This window comes from Podarcis pityusensis, assembly GCF_964106645.2.
Source record: "Podarcis pityusensis genome assembly, chromosome: 4".
Classification (NCBI taxonomy): domain Eukaryota; kingdom Metazoa; phylum Chordata; class Lepidosauria; order Squamata; family Lacertidae; genus Podarcis; species Podarcis pityusensis.
The window spans coordinates 78927587-78950646 of NC_138027.1; the positions used below are offsets into that span (position 1 = coordinate 78927587).

At 42.5% G+C, this 23060-nt stretch overlaps 1 protein-coding gene across 2 annotated transcripts in view; it reads left to right on the forward strand.

The window, feature by feature from the left end:
• The window catches only part of SH3RF3 (SH3 domain containing ring finger 3), a 208301-nt gene that overhangs the window by 107555 nt on the left and 77686 nt on the right, over positions 1–23060 (forward strand). For both annotated transcript variants that reach the window (XM_081002987.1, XM_081002986.1), the window contains exon 2: positions 22531–22803. In XM_081002987.1, the coding sequence (XP_080859113.1) occupies positions 22531–22803 (273 nt within the window). The remainder of the gene's footprint in view (positions 1–22530; positions 22804–23060) is intronic.

The window sequence follows — 23060 nt, forward strand, 5'->3', positions numbered from 1 at the left end:
TGTGTTTGGTTTTCGCTGGGAGCTTGTAAGTGCCACGGTAACTCTATGAAAACAAATGTGTCTGTACTTTAAGTTAATGTTTTCAAATTTATCTGCTGGAAACAGGCCACGTAAGAGTATTTGAAAGTAGCTTGCTTACTATTCTTTCTCACTAACGCAACATAAAAGAAACCAAGTTGATCCTTTTACCTATTTTGAATATTGTAGGGACACATGCGTGAACACTTTGAATTAGCATGATGCACAACAGGATATGGACTTTCCTTCTAGCACATAGCGCATTATCTGGCCCAAATATGTGCCTGTTAGTGAGATCCCCTGGAGTGTGAAGCGCCAGGTTCATTATCTCTTGTTATATAACCCAGGAACATACTCCAGATATCCAGTAATAAATGGCTGTTGCATTAAATTTATACTCTATGCTGCTGTAGTCAATAAGGGCACAATCACAGTAGATACCATATACCAGCTGAATTATGGCAAGTGAACTGTTAGAAAATCATTGCTATTATAGAAAGTTGATTGCACTCAGTAATATGAAACTAAGCTTTTGGTGAGAATAAGCATGAAAATAAAAAAGGGATTTTAAAAGATTTTTTTTAAAAACAAAAGAATAGAGTTTACGCTAAGCTATTGTGGTTGCTTTGTAATGGGGGTCTTTCATTTTTATTGATTTTCTTCCCTCTGAGAGAAGAGAACTGCTGCTTTTGATCTTTGTGGTCAATTTATAAGCCTTTATTTCCATCTTGCTCATTTTCTTTGAAATTGCACGTCAGTCCAGGAGATTTGTGAGTTTTCCTCGCCATATTTGGGTTCCCTTTGTGGAAAATAGGGGACTGCACACATAACGGTGTGTGGTGTGTTTTGCTTATGACATGGTTTTTCTGCTGCTTTCTCCTCCTCCATGAAACAGAATGTCACACAGCTCTCCTCAAACCCAGTATTCTGAAAGAGGAGAGACCATAGGAATTTGCAATCTTTGTGAAAAATCTGCTCATCTGCATATTTAGTGGCTGAGGAGAAATGGTTGGGAAGCCACAGTTAGCAGAGAAATTATTTGCCCCAAGACACAATCAGTGTAGGCTTCACAGTCAAGTGAGCACAGAATGGGTGCTTTTGCTTCTGTTCAGCTTTGGCTTCTAGCATCCAAGTTAGCCGGTACCAGACCAGAGATTTCAGGCCAGGCTTGGGATGGAAGGAGCTGTCAGTTTTGGTTCACTTGCTTCTGCATATTTCTGAAGCAATTTGTAAATTTATTTGTTTTTTAAATCTGCATTTTAGTGTCATTTTTCTCCTAATAAACAAATTTTTGTATGCGGTTTTGACCACACAGACTAATGCAAACCATTTCTTCCAATAGAAAGCATTTTAGTATATTATTTTCACCAATATATTCATTTTTATGCACGGTGTTAACTGCTGTACACATTTTTGTAAGCACTGGTTGTGTGTAAAACTGCACTGTAAAATTCATATACCGGTAAGTGTGAGTTTTAAACGATGGCTATGCTTTGGTTCTCATATTGTTTTAGAAAGTGAGAATTTGATAAATTTGGCTCTATATGTGAACTGAATCACAATTCTCCACGGTCTGTAGTCCTGGCCAAAACTTGGATACTTGTACCACAGTCTTGCAGGACTTCCCTGTGTGAGCAAAAGCCAGCATCCACATTTGGGTCTAAGGCAATGGGTCTGAAATGTCTGAAAGCTAACACTGTATTTGAAGGCATGCTTCACTCTTGTGTCCCAAAAGGCATTGCCTGAGAATAGTTAGTTTTATGCAGTGGGTGTGATTGGAACATTTGATTACACCAGCTTGCCCTCCAGATGTTTTGGACTACAATTCCTATCAACCCCAGCCAGGACATGGTGTTGCAGAAGGCTTGATTACACCAAGGCAGACAGAGCAGAATTATCTGCCCTAGAAAGAGGCTGTTTGGAAGGAGCCTCACAGGAGTCTTTAATTATCTCATTCATTCCTCACACACCCCTAGTGATTCTCTCAAGTCACGCTAATGTGCTGACAAACAGTTTGGGAATGACTGCTCCACAAGAATGATAGTTTCTTAGCTGAAAATTGTGGCTGTGCTTTTTAAGAGCACCTCCGTTTGCTGAGCAAAGAAGAGGTGAGATGCTGGGAAGTGTGCAAGATCTGAGGCAGAATAACAACTATCTGAAAACAACAACAACTTTATTATTTGCACCCTGCTGCCCATCTGACTGGGTTTCCCCAGCCACTCTGGGAGGCTTCCAACATATATAAAAACACAATAAAACATCTAATATTTAAAAAGTCCCTAAACAGGGCTGCCTTCAGATGTCTTCTAAAAGTCAGATAGTTGTTTATTTCCTTGACATCTGGTGGGAGGGCGTTCCACAGGGCAGGCTCCACCACCAGGGTCCTCTGCCTGGTTCCCTGTAACCTTACTTCTCATAGTGAGGGAACCACCAGAAGACCCTCAGAGCTGGACCTCTGTGTCCTGGCAGAACGGTGGGGGTGGAGACGCTCCTTCAAGTATACAGGGCCAAAGCCATTTAGGGTTTTGAAGGTCAGCACTAGCACTTTGAATTGTGCTCAGAAACAAACTGGGAGCCAATGTCGATCTTTTAGGACTGGTGATATATTGTCCTCGTGTCTGCTCCCAGTCACCAATCCGGCAGTCACATTCTGGATTAGTTGCAGTTTCCAAGTCACCTTCAAAGGTAGCCCCATAGAGAGTGCTTTTTAAATGGTACCCAGTAAAAGTAAAGCTTCCCTTTAAGGGTGCAGTTGCAGTAACCATTGGGAAAAGTCCAACTCTTAAAATCAACTGCTCTTTGGTCAGGATGACGACAAGAGAGGAGATAGAAGAAGTAAACTTCCTTCTTCCTGTTACCTCCACCCCCCCAACTGTAAGTAAGGAGAAGGATGAGGTGGGTGCTTTGGAGACTGATGAGAGGGAGACCAGGGCCTCTTATTTTGCACAGATATAGATCTGATCTGGAAAAGTGTTTGGTGACAATATTCAAAGAAGCTTGTATTTTCTTGGATACACCCTTTCAAGGACCCGACAGGTGTGGCATTTTCTGCTAAAGGAAAAGGTTCCATGCCATTCTGTGCTTCTGTGTTGCTTTCTTCCACTTTCCTAAAATAAATGTGCAATTAAGCTGGTTTATTGTCAACATAATTAGCATGCGTAAAGATATAAATGTTTCCTTTCCTTTAAGCTATCTTTGAGATTGTCCTAGTGTAACCTCCAAAACTGCTGATTACTACAAAGAGAAGTAACTTTTAATGTACAAAGTGGATGTTTGTTAATAGGTCATGTTATAATCCATTATTATGTTGAATAGAACTGAATCTATAGCTAGCAGAAAAGGAGCTGTTAGCATGATAGCATGACCCCAGCCCCAATCCAGCTTCTGTTAAATGTCTGTTCCCAGCAAAATGAATATCCCCCTGCTATAGCCTTTTCATGTAGCAAATCTTCAAAAATAACTTCGTTTGATCTCTTTTTAAGCAGCATTGTTCCATTTCCTCTGGACATCATTAAACTCAATTGTTTTCTGAGCAGTCCACACGAACATTCCTTTGTAGTCAGCACATCTCAGGTTTAATTGAAATGAATTCTGAATCTTTGCAAACTCTCTGGCTGTGATCCAGACAAGGAAACAGCAAGCTCCACAAATGCAGTGGGGCTTCTTAATCTCTTCCTACCCCATTTATTCCCTTGGCAGCAGCTTCTGGCACTATTTGATAAGCTGTGTTTGAGACTTGGAGAGCAGGTATTAAATGTGACTTGTGATGAATGGTGCTGCTTGGTGGAATGGGGGAGGGGGTGGAGATTAAAATGCCCTGCTGTGTTTCCACAAGCCACTGCCGATGCCCAAAAAAACTATCATATTTGCAGCCTCTGGTGCCTTGTTTTTCTGTGGTTTATATTTGCGTGCTGTGGTGTCTAACCTAGTAATGTCTTACGATATTAATCCAGCTTGTATGCTACAGTTGCTTTGATTATAACTAGAATGATAGCAATGCATTGTTTCGTGTACTGTGTACAAGTTTGGGGACTGGGTTACCTAATAGCAGTGCTTTTTTTTCCTAGATAAAAAGATACTGGAACACACTTCCCTTAGAAGGCCCACCCCAGAGCCCAAAGAAGATCTCTTTGGGCTGGGGGGGTCTCCTCACCAGCTAGAGGCTTGTTGAGGCTGCTCAGCTGAGGCAAGGGGAGCCTTCCTCACCTCAGCTTAATGAGCCATAGCAGTGTTAAGACTTGCTCAGCTGAAGCATGGCTTTCCCCATGCATCAGCTGTTGGCTATTAGGCTGAAGAGCCTCAGCAAAGCCCCATTGTACCTCCAGCTCGTGAGGAGACCCTCTCCGGAGCCCATAGAGGATGTACCCTTTAGGCTCTGAGGAGGGTCTCCTATGAGCTAAAGGAGTAGCAGGGCTTTGCTGAGGCTGCTCTGGCCTCTCCCTCCACTTCCAGGGCCCCCCTGAGAGGTTCCGGAACATTGTTCCGGCAGGTTCCGACTGGAAAAAAAGCCCTGCCTTATAGCTTGTTCTGAGTTTGTTCATAATCTGTGGTACGTCAATATTTTTGGACACGTTCATAATGTTGTGGACAAACGCCGGCTCCCTCAGCCTGAAGTGAGATGAGCACCGCATCCCATAGTCGCCTTTGACTGCACTTAACTGTCCAGGGGTCCTTTACCTTTTTACCTTTACTGCTCTTGAGTATGGCTAGGGGAGAAATTTGTTTCTGTTTCAATATGAAACTAACTCATTCACAGTTTTGAAAACAATACATGAAACAAAAGAGCTATCCTTCCAAATGCACCCTTCCCTGAATTTTGTGGAATGGTTGCCCAAAAATGTGTATATTGGGAGAAAGTGTTCATAAATGAGTGTATAAATTAGTGGAAATAACATACCAAAATGCATTATTTTAGAGGAAATTGCTTACCCATCCACACATTTGCACTAAAAATGCTGATCATTTTTTGTGTGTATTGAAAATTGCAAAAATCAACTGAATGAGAAATATGGAGAACTGAACTTAACAATGGAAAAAGGAGAAATTCACATTGACAGATTCATCCATTCCTGCTCTTGAGCTATTGCCAAACCATAATACCCAATGTTAAGTTCCACCATGCACTAGTGATGGCCACTAACCTTAAGTGACTTCCTATGTTAAACAAATTCATGGATAATAAGTTTATCAATGGTTATTAGACATGATAACTAAATGGAATGTCCTATTCATGGATAATAAGTTTATCAATGGTTATTAGACACGATAACTAAATGGAATGTCTTATTCAGAGCCCGTTTGCCATGGAATACCAGTTTCCAGGGAGCAATAACAAGAGAGAACTATTGCCTTCAAACTCCCTTCTGATGGGCTTCCTGGAGGTATCTTATTGGCCGCTGTGGGAAATAGAATGCTAGAATAGATGGATAGTTGGTCTTATTATAGCCAAAGTCCTCTTAGTGGGACTTACAAGTTCCAAAGCCATGAAGCTACATTTTCCTATAATGTGAGGGTTTTCCCCCACTGCTTTATATGCACCTTAAATGCTCTCTTTCAGTTTTCTTTTATTGTGTGTCAAAGCAAGATAGTGAAACTGGAAAGAAAAAAATAGTGTGGTGTGGTGATTACATTCTCTTTTTTGCCCTCCCTTTATGATTCAGCACCTTAGCAACACAAATCTCTGTAGTGCATGGAGCCAAGTTTCATAAATCTGTCAGCTGATGCCACATCAAACTAGGTATCTTTTCAGGCCCAGAGCTGTCTTCGCTTCCATTCCTGGCACACTAGGAACTCTGATAATTAGGTGTTTCACAGCTTACTTCACATATTCTGATTGAGCAGGATGAGACTCAGAAGAGATGCCTAAAGCATTAAGCAGTTTGGTATATTTTGATAGGCAACATGTTACAGTTTAATACCTCAAGGACTGCCTCTCCCCATATGAACTGACCCACACCCTGCAATCGTCCACTTAGGCCCTTCTTTGTGTGCCCCCTCCAAGAGAGATCCAGAGGATGGCAACACAAGAACGGGCCTTTTCTGTGGTGTCCCCACTTGTGGAATTCTCTCTCCAAGGAGGCTCGCCTAGCGCCTTTATTTACTATATTTAGATGCCAGGCAAAATATTCCTCTTCTTCCAGGCCTTTGGGTAATTAGCCAATCTACAGTCTTTTAAACTGTGGGGGTATTGACAAGCTTGAATGTGTTCAGAGGAGAGCGACCAAGATGATAAAGGGTCTGGAAACCATGTCTTATGAGGAACGAGTTGGGTATGTTTAGCCTAGTAAAGAGGAGACTGTGAGGAGATATGATAGCCATCTTCAGATATCTAAAGAGCTGTCACAGGGATGATAGAGCAAGCTTATTTTCTCCTGCTCTGGAGGCTAGGACCCGAACCAAGGGAGTCAAGTTATGAGAAAGGAGATTCTAACTAAACATCAAGAAGAACTTTTTGATGGTAAGAGTTGTCCGACAGCGGAACAGACTCCCTTGGGAGATGGTGAGCTCTTCTTCCTTGGCGGTTTTCAAGCAGAGGTTTGATGGCCATCTGTCATATATGATCTAGTTGAGATTCCTGCATTGCAGGGGGCTGTGCTGGATGAACCCCAAGGTCCCTTCCAATGCTATGATTCTTTGGTTCTATAAAAGGCACCAGTCGTGATCAGAAACCAGTTGAACTGGAGCCTTGATGAAGTCTTGATGAGTTACAAGGGTATATGAATAATAATCCAAGAGTATAACAAAGCAAAAGACTGCTAGCCATTTTTACTCTGAGCTATATCCTTCTGAGACAGAAGTCACCTTCAGTTTTTCCTTAAAATTGTTAAAACTGTTCACAGTGAGGTAGCTGACACCATCTCATGATAAAGAATTGGTTAACAGCATAAGAGGTGTTTATATTATTGCTCTTGCAGATAGGTGGCGTGATCACACTATAATTTGCAGCAAAGGCTCCTGGAATATGTTAGCTGGAATTAAACTGATGAGTTTAAGGTGTAGCTTTGAGCCACAAATTATAGATAATCAACTTTTATCTATCGTAAAGTGATGCTGCCGAGTGACATGAAAGGCTCGTTTGCATTCTGAGCGTATGCATCTCCCTGGTGCTTTTTTTCCAGCCGGTACTCTTAAGTACTGTTGCTTTATACGATCAGAAAATATAATGATGGTGGGGTTTATTCTCACTGAAGTAACAAGAAAGCAGAATAGATGTTAATGGGAGCCTTTATCTGCAAAGAGCTCTCATCTTTTAAAGAAGAAGACAATTTCAAATGTGAGAGTGCTTGACTTTTTCAGTATTCAGAGCTTGTTGAAGGCACAGGTCAATGTTGTAGCAAGCTGTCTCCTCGACCTACTCAACACTTATCAAAGGCTGAGCTGATTAAAGACCCTCTGGCAGCAGGCAGACTACCGTGGGTGTATGAGAATGTGCCAATCTGTACTGTCAGCAGGATTTAGACTTTCAAGAGGCTCTTAATCATCTTTATGAAGAGTGTGTGCCAATGAATTGCGTTTAATGAGTCGCTACATGCAATGGATCTGGGTGAAAGGATAAAAACTCCTAAGCGCTGGAAATGCCACTTCAGGGAGGGTGAGGGGCCCAATCCAGACACATCCAGAACATAAAAGTGATATGCCGCTTGTAAGGAAATATTGTTGATCCTGTAATTTAAACATAATTAAAGTCCATTGGACTTGGCCCTTATATATTTAACATTTGAATTGTTATGACTAGAAACATTTTAATAATAAAAAAGAGCATTTGTGCCAGCTAAGAAATATAGATGATGTGCTGAATTTCTAATGCCCTTTTCTTTCTAAATTTTGACAAATAATGCAAGAAATGTTTTAGCTGCACCTTTAAAACAAGGAGCATCTTTTAACTCAAATCAGGTTTAATCAGAATCAAGTCCCACTTTGTACAATAAGCATGCTGATCTGTCAACATCTACTCATCATAGTTACTAAATGGAAAATCTTCAGCTCCAAAACTGTAGGTGGGTACCATTTGATGGAAGGAGGGAGTGGGAAGATAAGGCTAACCAGCTGGTTGGTGGAGGGTGGAGACCAGCAAGAGAGCAGGGTTAGTGAAGGACCAGCTTGGTCAAGAGGTCCAGGCTACAGATTTCTGCCTGAGGTTGGGTGCATTCCTTGTGCAAGTAGTAGAAGCCATGGCAGGATGGTTAGTAAGGAAATCAACAAAGTCACATCGTGGGACAGGTGGCTCTCAGGCACAGAAAGGCCTTGGGTGAGATATAAACTGTTCCCTTCGTGCTGAAGTAAGGCACATTTTTCTGCTCCTTCTGCTTTCTTCACTGGGAATGGACAACAGCAGGAGGAGATTACCAACTCCTTGCCCTGGTGGTGAGCTTCTAGACATCTGGCCTGCCCCCACTGTAAACAGACTGCTAGGCTTGATAGGACTTTCTCCGATCAAGCGAAGGAATCCTTGTGTTCCACACCATTACATTTTCTGTGATGTGAGTGAATAAAGTATTGTCTCGTTGACCGAGCCAAGAATCCTTTTACTGGCGAGCCAGAATTGCATTAGAAGACATTAATGGTTAGTCCTGTAAAAAGAGAGGTGTTGCTCCCCCCTTCCCCATTCCGAATTTGAGTAGACTATTCCTTTGACTGCTAAGTTCAACCCAGTTGTAAATATTAACTCAGTGGCACAGGAATTCATACCCTTAGTGGAGCTTTGTAACAAAACCCCGAAGTAAATAAAAAATTTGGCTGTACAATAGAAACCAGCCTCTTCACTGAGGCTATCAGACATTCTGGCAGCTTTAGCTAGTGCTCTTTTTTGCTAATCTGATCTCAAGGAAACCATTAATACTGCTTTATAGAATGCCCAGAGGGTACTTTAGGAAGGTGCCTCATGAATTTCTGGGCAAGAAGACAATGGTGCGTATGAGTGCGAAACGGGATTTGTTTCATGATCATGAGCTGTGAAGGTAATAAAAAAGTCACCTCCTGGGAACCATAATAATTTATTTCAAAGCACAAGATAAAACACTCCAATAAAATCACAAGAACCCCACAGTGTGCCAAATAACAGAATTCGAACACTTGGCTTATCAGCCTGACTGACTGAACTCCATGACGCTTCATATTTTGCTCTACAGTCTATTATTTTATAATGCTGAATGACAGGTGATTGTGGGGAAGTGCAAAGACCCTGATCCTTTTTCTGCTTCCACTCTGGAAGTTTTGTATTTAGATGGGGCATGGTGAATAGAGCACTACTGGTGCGATATATCCTGTGACATCATGGCAGTAAATATGATGTCAGAGTAGACAATTGTCCTTGGCAACCGCACTGTTGAGTGCTGCCACCTGGCTGAAGAAGAGGTATGGAAATGATTATATGGAATCAGGACTCACAATACAGTGGTACCTCGGGTTAAGTACTTAATTCGTTCCGGAGGTACGTACTTAACCTGAAACTGTTCTTAACCTGAAGCACCACTTTAGCTAATGGGGCCTCCCGCTGCTGCCACGCCGCTGGAGCACGATTTCTGTTCTCATCCTGAAGCAAAGTTCTTAACCTGAAGCACTATTTCTGGGTTAGCAGAGTCTGTAACCTGAAGCATATGTAACCTGAAGCGTATGTAACCCGAGGTACCACTGTACTTGATTTTTATAATACCTGGGATGCCTTTGGATTATGGTGGGTGCCATTATATTGGTATAGCCTTTGCATTTGATATATAACAGAAACTTGTTCAAATGGCACAACGTCCGCGGTGTACTACTTACTGAGATGGTAAACTTGTATCTTGACTAATAAATTCAGGTTGTAGATGACACTCATGTGACTGAATGTCATCACATAGTAAAATTCCCTTGACACAGAAGACTAGATGTAAAGGAGAAGGACCACTGGGCTGATTCAGCAGGGCTTTTTCTATCTTAGAACTGGAAGAGACCCAAGGGTCATCTGGTCCAATGCATCCATGACAAATGGCCATCCAACCTCTACTTAAAAACCTCCAAGGAAGGAGAGTCCACAACCTCCCAAGGGAGACTCATGTGGGAGAGCCAGTGTGGTGTAGTGGTTAAGAGCGGCAGACTTGTAATCTGGTGAACCGGGTTCGTGCCTCCGCTCCTCCACATGCAGCTGCTGGGTGACCTTGGGCTAGTCATACTTCTCTGAAGTCTCTCAGCCTTACTCACCTCACAGAGTGTTTCTTATGGGGCAGGAAAGGAAAGGAAAGTAAAATGTTAGCCGCTTTGAGACTCCTTAGGGTAGCGGGATATCAAATCCATCCTCCTCCTCCTCCTATTCTTCTTCTTCTTTAATTGTGTGTTGCTTTATTTTAAAAAAACAATTTAATAAGAGTTTGGACACAAGCAAGGAGTCACAATCAGTAAGTTCTAGATACATTTATTTGTTCAAGTCTTTACCTTTTATCACTGTTCAGACATGAATATATCATGTTTAGCATCTCTTAACACAAACTTTCTTGACAATTGTCAATTGAACATTATCAGATGAGCAGAACAATCAGTTCACTTTTGGCCTTGAATGTTAATTGACCATCCAATAACCTTTACATAAAGCTCCGACCCTGAAAATTACAGTTATATATACCTAAATTACACATCCATTCCCCTTTCTAAAGAGGACTAACTTCAACCATCTCTGACCCTTGATTATGTAGGACAAGGAGAAGCACGTAGTTAAACAATGCCATTCTTAATAGCGTGTAGCACATAATGCTCTGTCGGTGATCCAGCCATCATCACCTCCGCTTTCTGAAAGGGGCTGATTCAGGAAGTAGTAGAAATAAAGGTGCTATGCACATTCATAGCACATGTACAAAAGCAAAAGACTGGTGTTAAAGGGGGGAAATCCAGTTCTTACTCAGATTCCATAACAACGTGCAAAACATTTTGCTGATACATAAGTAGTTTTGATAACAAAGCGAAAACTTACGGGCCATTTTTGGAATTAAAAAAGAGCTTCCCAAGATATTCTGTTTTGTTTTGCCCTGCAGCATAATATGATGCATAAAATCCCGAGTTTATAATATTGCCATGAAATAGTCTAGGGAGGGAAAACACTGCCAAAAACAAATCGGGGGAGGGGGGGAGTTTTCATTTTATTTTGCTGTGCTGCTAATGCTCGCCGGATGAAAATGAAATGAACCCCCAAAAGTGCAACATTTGTAGATCTGGGTGGAATACTGCCATTTGAGGAATTATTAATGAGAGATTTTATGTGTGTTGAAGGAATTAATACTCCACTTTGAGAGCAAAACGCACAGCAACTCTAAACATTTTGCTACTTGAGCACCTCCATAACAGAGTTTAATTCTGTTGTTTGTTGCAGTTTTATGGAGCCCTAAGGGTACTTGTGTTGGTGCTGCGGAATATCTGTTTGTACACATATGGCGGGGTGGACCTGTAGTACTTTCACATATCTGCAATATCAGCCAAACACGAAGCAGCTTTGAGCGGATTTGATGCCTTCTGCAATCGCTTCTCCCTTGGTAAACATTCAGAATCCACCTAATCAAGCTGGAGCTTTTTCATCCAAACGTGCGGGAAAGCTGCTTCTCTTCACTATAGGGTGTTTCAGAGAACATTAAAATAAAATAAAAAGCAGCTCTGTTTTTAGCAAGATGATGCAGCCCTACACAACATGTGGTCCATGAAGACAAGTGCAGCAAACCAGCTATTTGTTATGGGCCAGGTTGTTGACAACACCACACCACCCCGATTTTTGCATCTTTGTGCATTGCAAGTTGTATGGATAAAGGTGGTCCTCGTCAATTCTGCCACCATTTCCCTCTGAACTAATACTAGAATCATTGCAGCGCAGTTCCCTCCTTTAATAAACAAGTTAACTGCTTTGATAGCAGTCTTTATCCATCCCATTCTTTTCTTGGAACTGTTAGCGTAAAAAAACAATAATAGCACTGGGTTAAGAGTGTCAGCTATCTCCCAGTGGGGTACACAGAGCCAGGCTCCAGCTATATCACTGTGCAAATATGCAGTTGTTCCGAAGATAATACTCAACCGTTTCTGAAAAACCAAAAAAGCTCATCCAAATGTCCACAGCATTTATATCACATATTAAACAGATGGAAGATGGGCAGTTGAGGATGGAAGACAGCAATTCTCTGCCTTGAGTCAGTCTAGAGCAGTGTTTCTCAAACTTGGATATCCAGCTGTTTCTGGACTACAACTCCCATCATCCCTAGCTAGCAGGACCAGTGGTCAGGGATGATGGAAATTGTAGTCCAAAAACAGCTGGAGACCCAAGTTTGGGAAACTCTGGTCTAGAACATGGTGATTTCTTCATCTATTAAGGGCATGTGAGAAATCAACTATAAGTGGAAGTGTCATATGCCTTTCGTATTTTTTGAGCTGTATGAATTATAATTCTTGACACTAGTTCTTTAGGGTATCTCAAAGTTTTTTTCTCTAGCCATCACACCTAGGAATTTTATTTTTCTTCTGTTGTAGCTGTAATGGACATTTTCAGTTTATAAAAGTTTGTGGACTCCAACAAAGTAGTTTGGTGGGCTAGGGGACAGGGAGAGTTATATTTATCCTATGTGCCCACTCCTCTGTTTAACCAGATGTCTTGTATTACATATTTTCTATGGGGAGAGATCCTTGTAAATTCATGGTTGGAAAAGTAGCCAAAACTGAAGGAGAAAGGAAGCACATGTTTTTAAATAACATACATTTGAGAACTTTTGAGCCTGAAAAATGCAACATTGGCTCAGGAGTGGCCTTGAATGTATAAATACCAATAGGTATGTTGAAAGGATATTAAGTTGCACAAAGTTTTAAGATGCTTTGATACCGCTGAAAGGAACCAAAATTAAAATTGCATGAAAGAACATGTGCATTGTGTTACACAAGAAACTATGTTCTCTGGCGCTTTAAGAACTAAGGTTGCAATTCTACACACACGTGCATTGCACTAATCCCCTCATTTTACTCAATGGGACTTACTTCTGAATAGACATGCAAGGAATTGTGATGTAAGAATGTTACTGTGAAATCGACTTCTGTATGCCATTGCAAGTTTGGCAAGTTCAGGAAGTGATCACTCCAGTTGGCAGGTAGGTAAATGGGTACAGAGTGTGTTTGGGTGGGGGCTGGGGCTATACAGTGATGTAAAAAGGATCAAGAAAACTTGGCATTGAACATTTCTCATGTTAGATATTCTATATTGTAGACACCGGAGCACCAAAGTGACTCTTATGTACCGTATTTTTCGTTCTATAGGACACACTTTTTCCCCTCCAAAAATCAAGGGGTAATGTGTGTGCGTCCTATGGAGCGAATACAGGCTCCTTGGCTTCAGCGATAGCAACGCAAAGCCTCTGAAGCGCAGAGGGAGTGCTCGCTCCGGAGGCTTCATGTTGCTTTCGCTAAAACCTGGAGAGCGAGAAGCGTCGGTGCGCACCAACCCCTCTCGCTCTCCAGGCTTCAGGGATAGCTGCCTGAAGCCTTCGGAACACAGCGCGAGTTCCCGCTGCTGGAGGCTTCAGGTTCCTTTCGCTGAAGCCAGGAGAGTCTTGCTCTCCCGGCTTCAGCAAAAGGAACCCGAAGCCTGAGGAGCGCAGCGGGAACTTGCGCTGCGCTCGGAAGGCTTCAGGGATAGCCGCGCACAGTCCCTCCGGCAGGGAGAGGCTGCACGCGGCTATGGCTTCTTTAGCCCTGCGCAGCCTCTCCCTGCCAGAGGGGTTGCGCGCAGCTATGGCACAAGCCAAGAAAGCGAGCGGGATGGATCCCGCTCGCTGTCTTGGCTTGTGTCATAGCCACTCGCAGCCCCTCCAGCTGGGAGAGGTTGCGCGCCGCTAAAGAAGAAGCCAAGACAGCGAGCGGGATCCATCCAGTCCCAGCAGCTCTGGGAGAAGTAGACAGGCTGTGCGCAGCCTCTACGCTGCGCTTTGTGGCGGGGGGGGGATAAGATTTTTTTTCTTGATTTCCCCCTCTAAAAACTAGGTACATCCTATGGTCCGGTGCGCCTTATGGAGCAAAAAATACGGTAAATGTGCTCTGACAGTTCATAGGATTTGACATAGCATTTCCAGTATTTATTTAGATCCCTTTTTAACTGAAACCCTCAGAATCCTACTAGTCAAACCACAGACTTCCCATGTTTCTCTTAACGAAGCTGAACCAAAGCAAGTTCTGGCACAAGAGTGCCAACATCTATACCAAATCACTACACCGCATTCTTTCTTGACCTTTCCATCAAGTTGCCAAACAAAGTTGCGCATTGTTCTGCTGAACAAGCGGGCGTGTAACTTAATCTGTCGATTTAGATCTGCTTTATCTGCGGAGGCGTTTATCAGTTCCTTCCATCTTTTTGAATTCCTAGCGCGGTTTCTTCTTCTTCACATAAGTAACTGAACAGTTATCACATGATTGTGCCTTTTAGTTACGGTCGAACCACTTCAAATTATTGCTCCGGGCGTGAAAGGCTACATATCATGGCGTGAATGCTCCAATTCATCAAGTTTCTCTTCCCTGCTGCTTCCCTCTCCACCCCACCCCGACTTCCGCCTGTTGGAATTATTTTAATATATATATTTTTCAGTGAGAAAGCTCCTCTCCCTTCTGGATACAGCTGATGCGATTTCCCATAAGCTGTTATGCATGACAGAAACCATATGCTGAATCCTTGTCCTGGCTGCCTGCGTGAAACATCCATCAGCACTCGCAGAAGCTCCTCTGAGTTCTGCCACACGTCTTGCACAGAGTGAGAAATCGGTGCGAAGCTCTCCGAGTAATGAGCTGCAAAATTAGCATTATGGGTTTTAATTGTTATTAATGTCTTGTACCGGCCATTTGTTGTTTCAATGCCTGATGGCCCTCATGTGGGTGTCTTTTTTCCTTCCTTCCTTCCTTCCTTTTTGTCTCATGTCTACATTTTTCTAAACTGGCCGCTGGTGGTTGTTTCAATGGAGCTTAATTCTGGGCCACAGAACCTGTGGTATGTTAGCTCCAGAACCTGTTCCCTCCTTCTCAGTGTAGTTGTTGTGAGGATAATCATGGAGGGGGAAGCACAGTGTGTTTAACTATGCTGCCCTGGTCTTCCTTGAGGACAGCAGGGTGAAAATAAATGCATAAAATAAAAGCTCTGGAACTTGTAAGATAATAACATTTGATTCTGAGCTCATAGAGAATGACACCTTTGCAGGACAGCGCCAGCCCATGATCTGGCAGACGTGCTGGAGGTGAGAGGTGTTTCCAGGCCCACATGAACCATCTCCACACAGGCCTGGGAAGTGGATTGCAGCCTGCCTGCCAATTGACCAATGGCAAGACGGGCTGACTGAGGTTCCCTAATGGACCTGTCTGCATTGGATGCTGGTGGCAGGGAGGGTGGCTCTGTCCCACCACACAGGATGGAAAAATAGTAGACTGATCTGGATGCAGCTTGCAAGAAGGGACTTGTGAGAAAGCTCACATTTCACAACTATAAACAATGCCTGCTATTGTCCAGGGGTGTCGTAAAAAGTAACAGCAAAAGAACTGCCTGTGTCCCAAAAAACACAAGTACTGTCCACAACCATCTTGCATACCAGAACATAATTGTGTAAGAAAGTAACAGTGGAGATGTTTAGGAGCACTGTAGATTAATTTTTGGCTTTCCCATGAAGTGTGGTTTGGCTCTGCTAGAGTAGTTTGAAATTCTCTTCTTCCTTTCCAGAGCTCTGAATGGTGCAGATCTGCACACTTAAAATAGCAATCTTGTAAATAAGCCTGTTTAAGGCCTAGCCTGCTAAGAAGCTAGTATCTGGCATTTAGGTGCCAGCCATGGAGGAGAAGTTGTCGTTTAGTCGTGTCTGACTCTTTGTGACCCCGTGGACAAGAGCACGCCAGGCACTCCTGTCTTCCACTGCCTCCCGCAGTTTGGTCAAACTCATGTTCGTAGCTTTGAGAACACTGTCCAACCATCTCGGCCTCTGTCGTCCCCTTTTCCTTGTACCCTCAATCTTTCCCAACGTCAGGGTCTTTTCCAGGGAGTCTTCTCTTCTCATGATGAGGAGAAGTACCCTCCTAATAATAATTTATTATTTATACCCCGCCCATCTGGCTGGATTTCCCAAGCAACTCTGGGCAGCTCCCAACAGATTAAAAACAGAATACAACATCAAACCTTTAAAAACTTCCCTAAACAGGGCTTCCTTCAGATGTCAGACATCTGATGGGAGGGCGTTCCACAGGGCAGGTGCCACCACCGAGAAGGCCCTCTGCCCGGTTCCCTGTAACCTCACATCTTGCAGTGAGGGGGAGCCGCCAGAAGACCCTGGACCTCAGTGTCCAGGCAGAACGATGGGGGGGTGGAGACACTCCTTCAGATATACCGAAGGAGGCATCCCTAATGGAAACTCAGAATACTAACCTTTTCGTAGCCTGGCAAAAAAAGAGGAGAAGAGGCACCTTCTGCCAAACAGATTAGTGAGAAATGATGGATCTGACAGATTGGCTTCCTCCAACCTAGTATGGACACCAAACAGATGAGCAGGAAGTGGACAGGAAGATCCATCTTTTCTTCACCAAGCTGCATAGGATTCCTTGTTAAGTGCAAAGCTGCAGTAAAAAGCCCTGCTTTTGTACTATTCAAGTCATGTGTGAAGGTTGTTAATATTGGATTTTCTAAAAAAGAAAATCTAATGCACTTTCTAGCAACTAGAATCCAGCCAATGTAAGTTTTTAATGACTTTACAGAAGCTGTCAAAGCAAAAAGTGGTATGTGTCTGTAAATGCTCTAACTCAGGCTTAAACCTCTTTATTACTGGAAAGAACTCATGGAATCTTAGTTCTGCGAGGACTCCTTCCTTTCCTTTCGAAACCACAATTCCCAGTGTTCTGGGTTAGGGAGATACTTTGAACCTGTGTACATTTGTAATGCTGACATTTCCTAAGGCTAGAATTCAAAGAGAAAAGTTAAGTATGCCCCTAGAGTATGGTTCATGCTCAGTATTTTGTTTGATGACCTCTCTGCATCCCCTTTGAATAGATTCTTTTCTTTCCAAAGTCCCTTCAGTTTCAAAGGGGTTTGCCATGTGACGTGGGGTGGGGAGCTGTCTAATGTCCAAACACACACACCCAGAATCCCCTTGGGTGGCTAGAACTGTTTGCATGGTCCTTTGTGTCTCGGCCTTAATTGTTTGAGCTGTGTCTTAAAATATTTGCTTCAAATTCCTGAAGGGTGTTGATTTTTTAAGGCAATAAGGTCACCTTTTGTAAGCACTTGCATTGAAATATTAAGAAATGTGCTCAATAGATCTTGGGGGTTTTTTTTTGGTAGAGATCATCTTCATTGCTTTCTGGAGCTAAGATAGCCTTTGACATCCTTTCACTATTTCAACTTTGAAGCTAACTCACAAAATAACTTTATTCTAGTACTCAGGAAATATTCATTTTAAAGTATGGTAATTATAGGACAAAATCTTCCTCTAGTAGAATTACAGTGGTACCTTAGTTCCCGGGCAGCTTAGTTGTCGAACAAATCGGCTCCTGAACACCGCAAACCCAGAAGTAAGTTTGCGAACGTTTTTTGGAAGCCGAACATCTGACGTGGCTTCCGCAGCTTCCGTTTGAGTGCATGAAGCTCCTGCAGCCAATTGGAAGCCGCGCCTTGGTTTTTGAATGGTTTCGGGAGTCGAACGGACACCCGGAACGGATTAAGTTCAAGAACCAAGGTACCACTGTATTGGCAGCTTTCCCCTTCTCTTGTTCTCTAATCTCTGTAAGGAAAGATCCTGCAGTATCTATATATATTAAAGTGAAGCCTCTGGTTCTGATTGGTTCATGATCATTCCAACTACTCAGGAAAGAAAGATGTTTGCAGTGGAGTTTCTATGAAAGGAAGGGAAGCTTATGCAGTTGCTAAAAAAAGAAGGTTGAGGACTGGAAAGAGGTACCAGAATGTAGAGAAGCTCAGAAGCATGGAGCCCAAAGACAAGGTGGTTGACTAAAGGAAGGCTGCAGCATATGCAATGGACTGTTAACAGGAAGAGGGAAGCTTGAGTGAAAGAAAAGAAAGATGAATGCTGAAGAGACCTAGAACAGAGTCAAGAAGGAGTCAATGCGAAATCTCGCAGCAGAGCTTGTGAGGGCCATTGGGGAGCTGACATCACACACACAATATCAGGATGTTGGAAAGAGCTGGGGGCGGAGCTGAATGCGGTGGTCGTGTGGCTCAATGGCTGGTGGCTCAATGGCTCCTCTTGGTGCCGCCACAGTCGGGAAGCTGCTTTGATCCTCCTTCCCCTCTGCGGCAGGAGAAGGAGGAGCAGAAGCCTCTGCGTTTTATGGATATGGAGGGGCGGACTGTAGCCCTTGCCCCCCCCAAAAAGGGCTCAGCCCCTAGGAGCCAATGCCCCTGCCTCGCAGTAGACTGTGGCTTAGCATAAACATGTGGGCATGTGGATTCCCATATCAAAGATTGTTTTGGTCTTCTGCTCCTGTGCTTTGCTGAGTTAAGTCTTAGTATTCAAACACAGACTTGTGGTTTGGCTCTCCTGGGCAAACTACAAGTCATAATCAACCATAGAACAAGCCATTGTTACAGTTCATGGTTGGTCTGGGACATGCAAGCCCAGAGAGTTAACCAGACCAACCCATCACTTAGTGCAGTACAGCAAAGCAGCTGCAATCTCTTTGTCTGAAGACCATAAAACCGGCTTGTGCAGTTGTGCTAAGCCATGGTTTGATTTGGCTTGGCTTGGCTTGGCATGGCATGCAAACCAGGCCAGCATTTAAAGGCAGAAGTTGCTGTATATGGAATTCAAAATAGAAGCAAGAACGCTTTAGGATGGTGGCCAAAACAACAGGGCCAAAGGAATTGGGACAAAAGGGGAGGCTGGCAGAAGAAGTAGCTTTAGGTAATGGAGACATGGAGTTGGGGGAGAAGGAGAAGCCAAGGAGAAAGTAGCGCTGACATCAGGTCAAGGAGCAAGAGGAGTTGGGCACTGTTGCAGAGTAGAAGATGGATAAGCCAGAAAGTTTTTAAGGTCTGACCAGTGTGGACTAGGCTGCCAAAGAGGCAGAGGACAGCAGATAGTGGAGAGTGAAATTTCATATATTGATTTAAACTAACCACCCAATTCACTGGTTGCAGGCTTCTAGTTACCATTTAATTGCCTTGTGATTGTTGTTTGTCAATTTGCCAGCAGGTAGTTTCTTAAGTGCTACTGTTTGATTTGGCTGAAACATAAATGCAGAATGATTGAGTTTCCAGCATATCATTAGGACCTTGCTAAAATACTTCTCTCTTTCTCTTTCTCTATTAATGCTTCGGGCTTTCTTGTCAGCACTGATTGATTGAAACAGTAAAGAAACCTTCTGCAGAATCCAGCACTGTGCAGGAAAACATTGACATACATGGAGTAGTGACTTTTCTATGCTCCCTTGCCCTCCAACTCTTGCCATTTTTGTGACAGACTTAAATCCATAGTAGATGGGCATTCTTGTTTTATTTCTTGTTAATGTAAGAAATGCATGGGGGAATCAATATGACTAATCAATTCCCCTTGTGCTCGCCTCCTCCCCCTCCTTTTGGGTGGAGGAGTTGCTGTGAAGCTATGTTTTCTGGAAAACCTTTTTTAAAAAACAATAAATTAGGGCAGCTACAGGAAACAAGATTGTCAGTGGTGACATGAACTGCCATGGTGCTAGTTTAGTAATGGAATTCTGCTGCTTCCTTTATTCAGGGTCCTTTCACACATTGGACTCTCCTTCCTTGGAGGTTTTTAAGCAGAGGTTGGATGGCCATCTGTCATGGATGCTTTAGCTGAGATTCCTGCATTGCAGGGGGTTGGACTAGATGACTCTTAGGGTCCCTTCCAACGCTACGATTCTGTGATTCCACATCATATACCAGAGTTTGCCACAGTTTACACTTGAGATGCAGACAAGAGTACCTGCCTGATTGCGAACACCTGTTCATTACATGTACATACATACACATTCGTAGGTATACATTTAAGATGTGCACCTAAAATGTAACATGTGAAATGGACATCAGCTATGAGCAAAGATTATTTGCCTCTTTTCACTATCTTGGCAGGTATTTCTGTTCCAGCACATGGATAGTTCCCCTTTTGTTGATGTATTCCATTGTTGAGGAAGTGCAAGAATTAGATCAAGAGACTGGCTACAACATAAAAGTGGAGCTGGATTTGGATGAAAAGGGGGTGTTTTATGTTTTGGTTTTGCTTGTTTTTTAATGAGTATTCCCCTGACTCTTAGGGACAATCCATATGAACATTATTGCATCTTGTTTTATCGTTACAAGCCTTCAGTGTTGTTATTTTTAATTTTATCTGTAATGAATTTTACATTGCCTTGGATCGCTTTCTAGGCAGAAAAGCGATTAATGCATTTTATGGATAATTGATAAATTATTATTGAATGCAGTACACAGAATTTTGGTGTGCTGAAACAGACTTTAATAATTGAGTTTATACAAGTCCTGGCTATGATGCTCATTTGCACATTATACTAAACCATAGACCATTTTCCACAAGGAAATCTTACCCACATTTTTCCTCCCCAATAGTTCGTGGAGGAAATAAACACCACCCCTGGCTTAGAGTTACATCAAAACCAGTGTTTGCTCAAAAAAAAACCATGATTGGTAAACCAAAAGCAAACCCTGGCTTCACTTCATGGCTTGTTTGAAATGAAGTAATCCACAGCCCCAGGTTTGAACTTAATTCTAAGACAGTTATTATATTTTCTTTCCTCCCAGCGAGGAGCGGGAGCAAGGTGGGCTGTAAGCCATGGTTTATGGTTTACTGTGATGTGCAGTTGTGGTCTGTGTCATGAAACATTTTTTTTTAATGATTTGTACCAGGACAAATCGAATCAAAATCTTTCAAGGCTCATGTTGAAACCAATAAACTATTCCAAAATACCAAGGCCAGCTTATCTGGTCTTCATTATTTGAATGCTTGGTGGATGAAACAAATCTGGGACAGATTAGGGAGGAAAATAAAAGGATTTGAAACAAGTATCTGCATTTCTTTAGTCATCACTAGATCAAGGGAAGTAATAGTGCCACTGTATTCTGCTCTGGTCAGACCTCACCTGGAGTACTGTGTACAGTTCTGGGCACCACAGTTCAAGAAGGACACTGACAAACTGGAACGTGTCCAGAGGAGGGCAACCAAAATGGTCAAAGGCCTGGAAACGATGCCTTATGAGGAACAGCTAAGGGAGCTGGGCATGTTTAGCCTGGAGAAGAGGAGGTTAAGGGGTGATATGATAGCCATGTTCAAATATATAAAAGGATGTCACATAGAGGAGGGAGAAAGGTTGTTTTCTGCTGCTCCAGAGAAGCGGACACGGAGCAATGGATCCAAACTACAAGAAAGAAGATTCCACCTAAACATTAGGAAGAACTTCCTGACAGTAAGAGCTGTTCGACAGTGGAATTTGCTGCCAAGGAGTGTGGTGGAGTCTCCTTCTTTGGAGGTCTTTAAGCAGAGGCTTGACAACCATATGTCAGGAGTGCTCTGATGGTGTTTCCTGCTTGGCAGGGGGTTGGACTCGATGGCCCTTGTGGTCTCTTCCAACTCTGTGATTCTATGATCACTGAAGCTATCCATGCTGTCATTTTCCAGATTGTGAATTGGCTATATAGGTAGTGGTCCTAACTGAAATCCTTCATATTGTTTGAAAAAACAATTCTGTATCTCTGTTAGTCATAGAAAAATGAATGAGCTAAAGATGATACTTTTCATTAGGCTAATTTTGTGATTGAAAAGGGGTGCAAGCTGAAAAGTTATCATCCAGACCAAAGCAAAACAGTGTTAACTGTTGACTTTTTAATCAATGACGATTAGTTTAAACAAAGTCCAGGTACCTATGTTGTATCTCTATAGGATGATTCCCCACCCTCAGAAATCTGCAAGGCGGCCAATATGTTATTTCACATGAGAAGTGTATATTAACCTGTGACATGAGGATGACATAACAACATTTGGGAACATTTGTGTGCCATTTACATGAATATTTTATCATTTATTGAGCAATATTATGAAGGGAAGGGGAAAGTGTGTACTTGGAAATCAAAAGTTACAAAACTAGAAGATAGAATTATAAACTAAATAGCATTATGTTTAAATATTTTAGTAACACTAAGCAGCCAAGAAAAGTAACTACTGCTGATGGAAAGGTCAGTCTTCTTTTGTGAGAGTTTTTTCTTCCCATGGGTCAACTAACTTGTACTCAGAGTAGACCCATTGAAATTAGTGGTCATGATTCAGTTAGGTTCATTCATTTCAATAAGTCTTTTCTGAGTGAAAGTTAGTTGAATACAACCCCATGTGCTTTGGGTTTGGCAGTGAGCAGATCAGCCATATATGACTGCCAAAGGACAACAAAACCTGAAACTAATAATGCCGAAATATGCTTGGTGTATAAATCAAGTTATAATAATAAAAATGTAAAAGAGTATATGCTGGTATGAGAATTGATTTAATCACATTGCATCATATCCTCCTTTTGTTGTTGCTGCAGAACTCTCAACTTCCCTACGGAAAAGCTCTCTATGCTTATGAAGGCAAGGAACCTGGTGACCTCAAGTTTAACAAAGGAGACATTATTATACTGCGACGAAAAGTAGACGAGAATTGGTATCACGGGGAACTGAATGGAAATCATGGCTTTTTCCCAGCAAGCTATATCCAGTGTCTCAAGCCCCTCCCACCAGCTCCACCTCAGGGCAAAGCACTTTATGACTTTGAAATAAAGGACAAGGATCAAGACAAGGACTGCTTGACCTTCACCAAGGTAGTGTGAAATCTTGCTTCCCCTCTTAATGAGCATTTCTGCGATTCAGACTGTGTTTGTTCCAAAGGAAACCACAGGAAAAGAGTCAAAACCTTTGGCCATGCTTCTTTTATTTATTATAGCAGCACATCTCAGTGTTTAAGTGAAGAAGGAGAAATACTTCCCATATATTATTATTATTTGTGGATCCTCTGAAATTCTGTGACATGGCCAAGCTGGTTTTAGCCCTGTCAGATTCTCATGCATGAGAGTTAAGG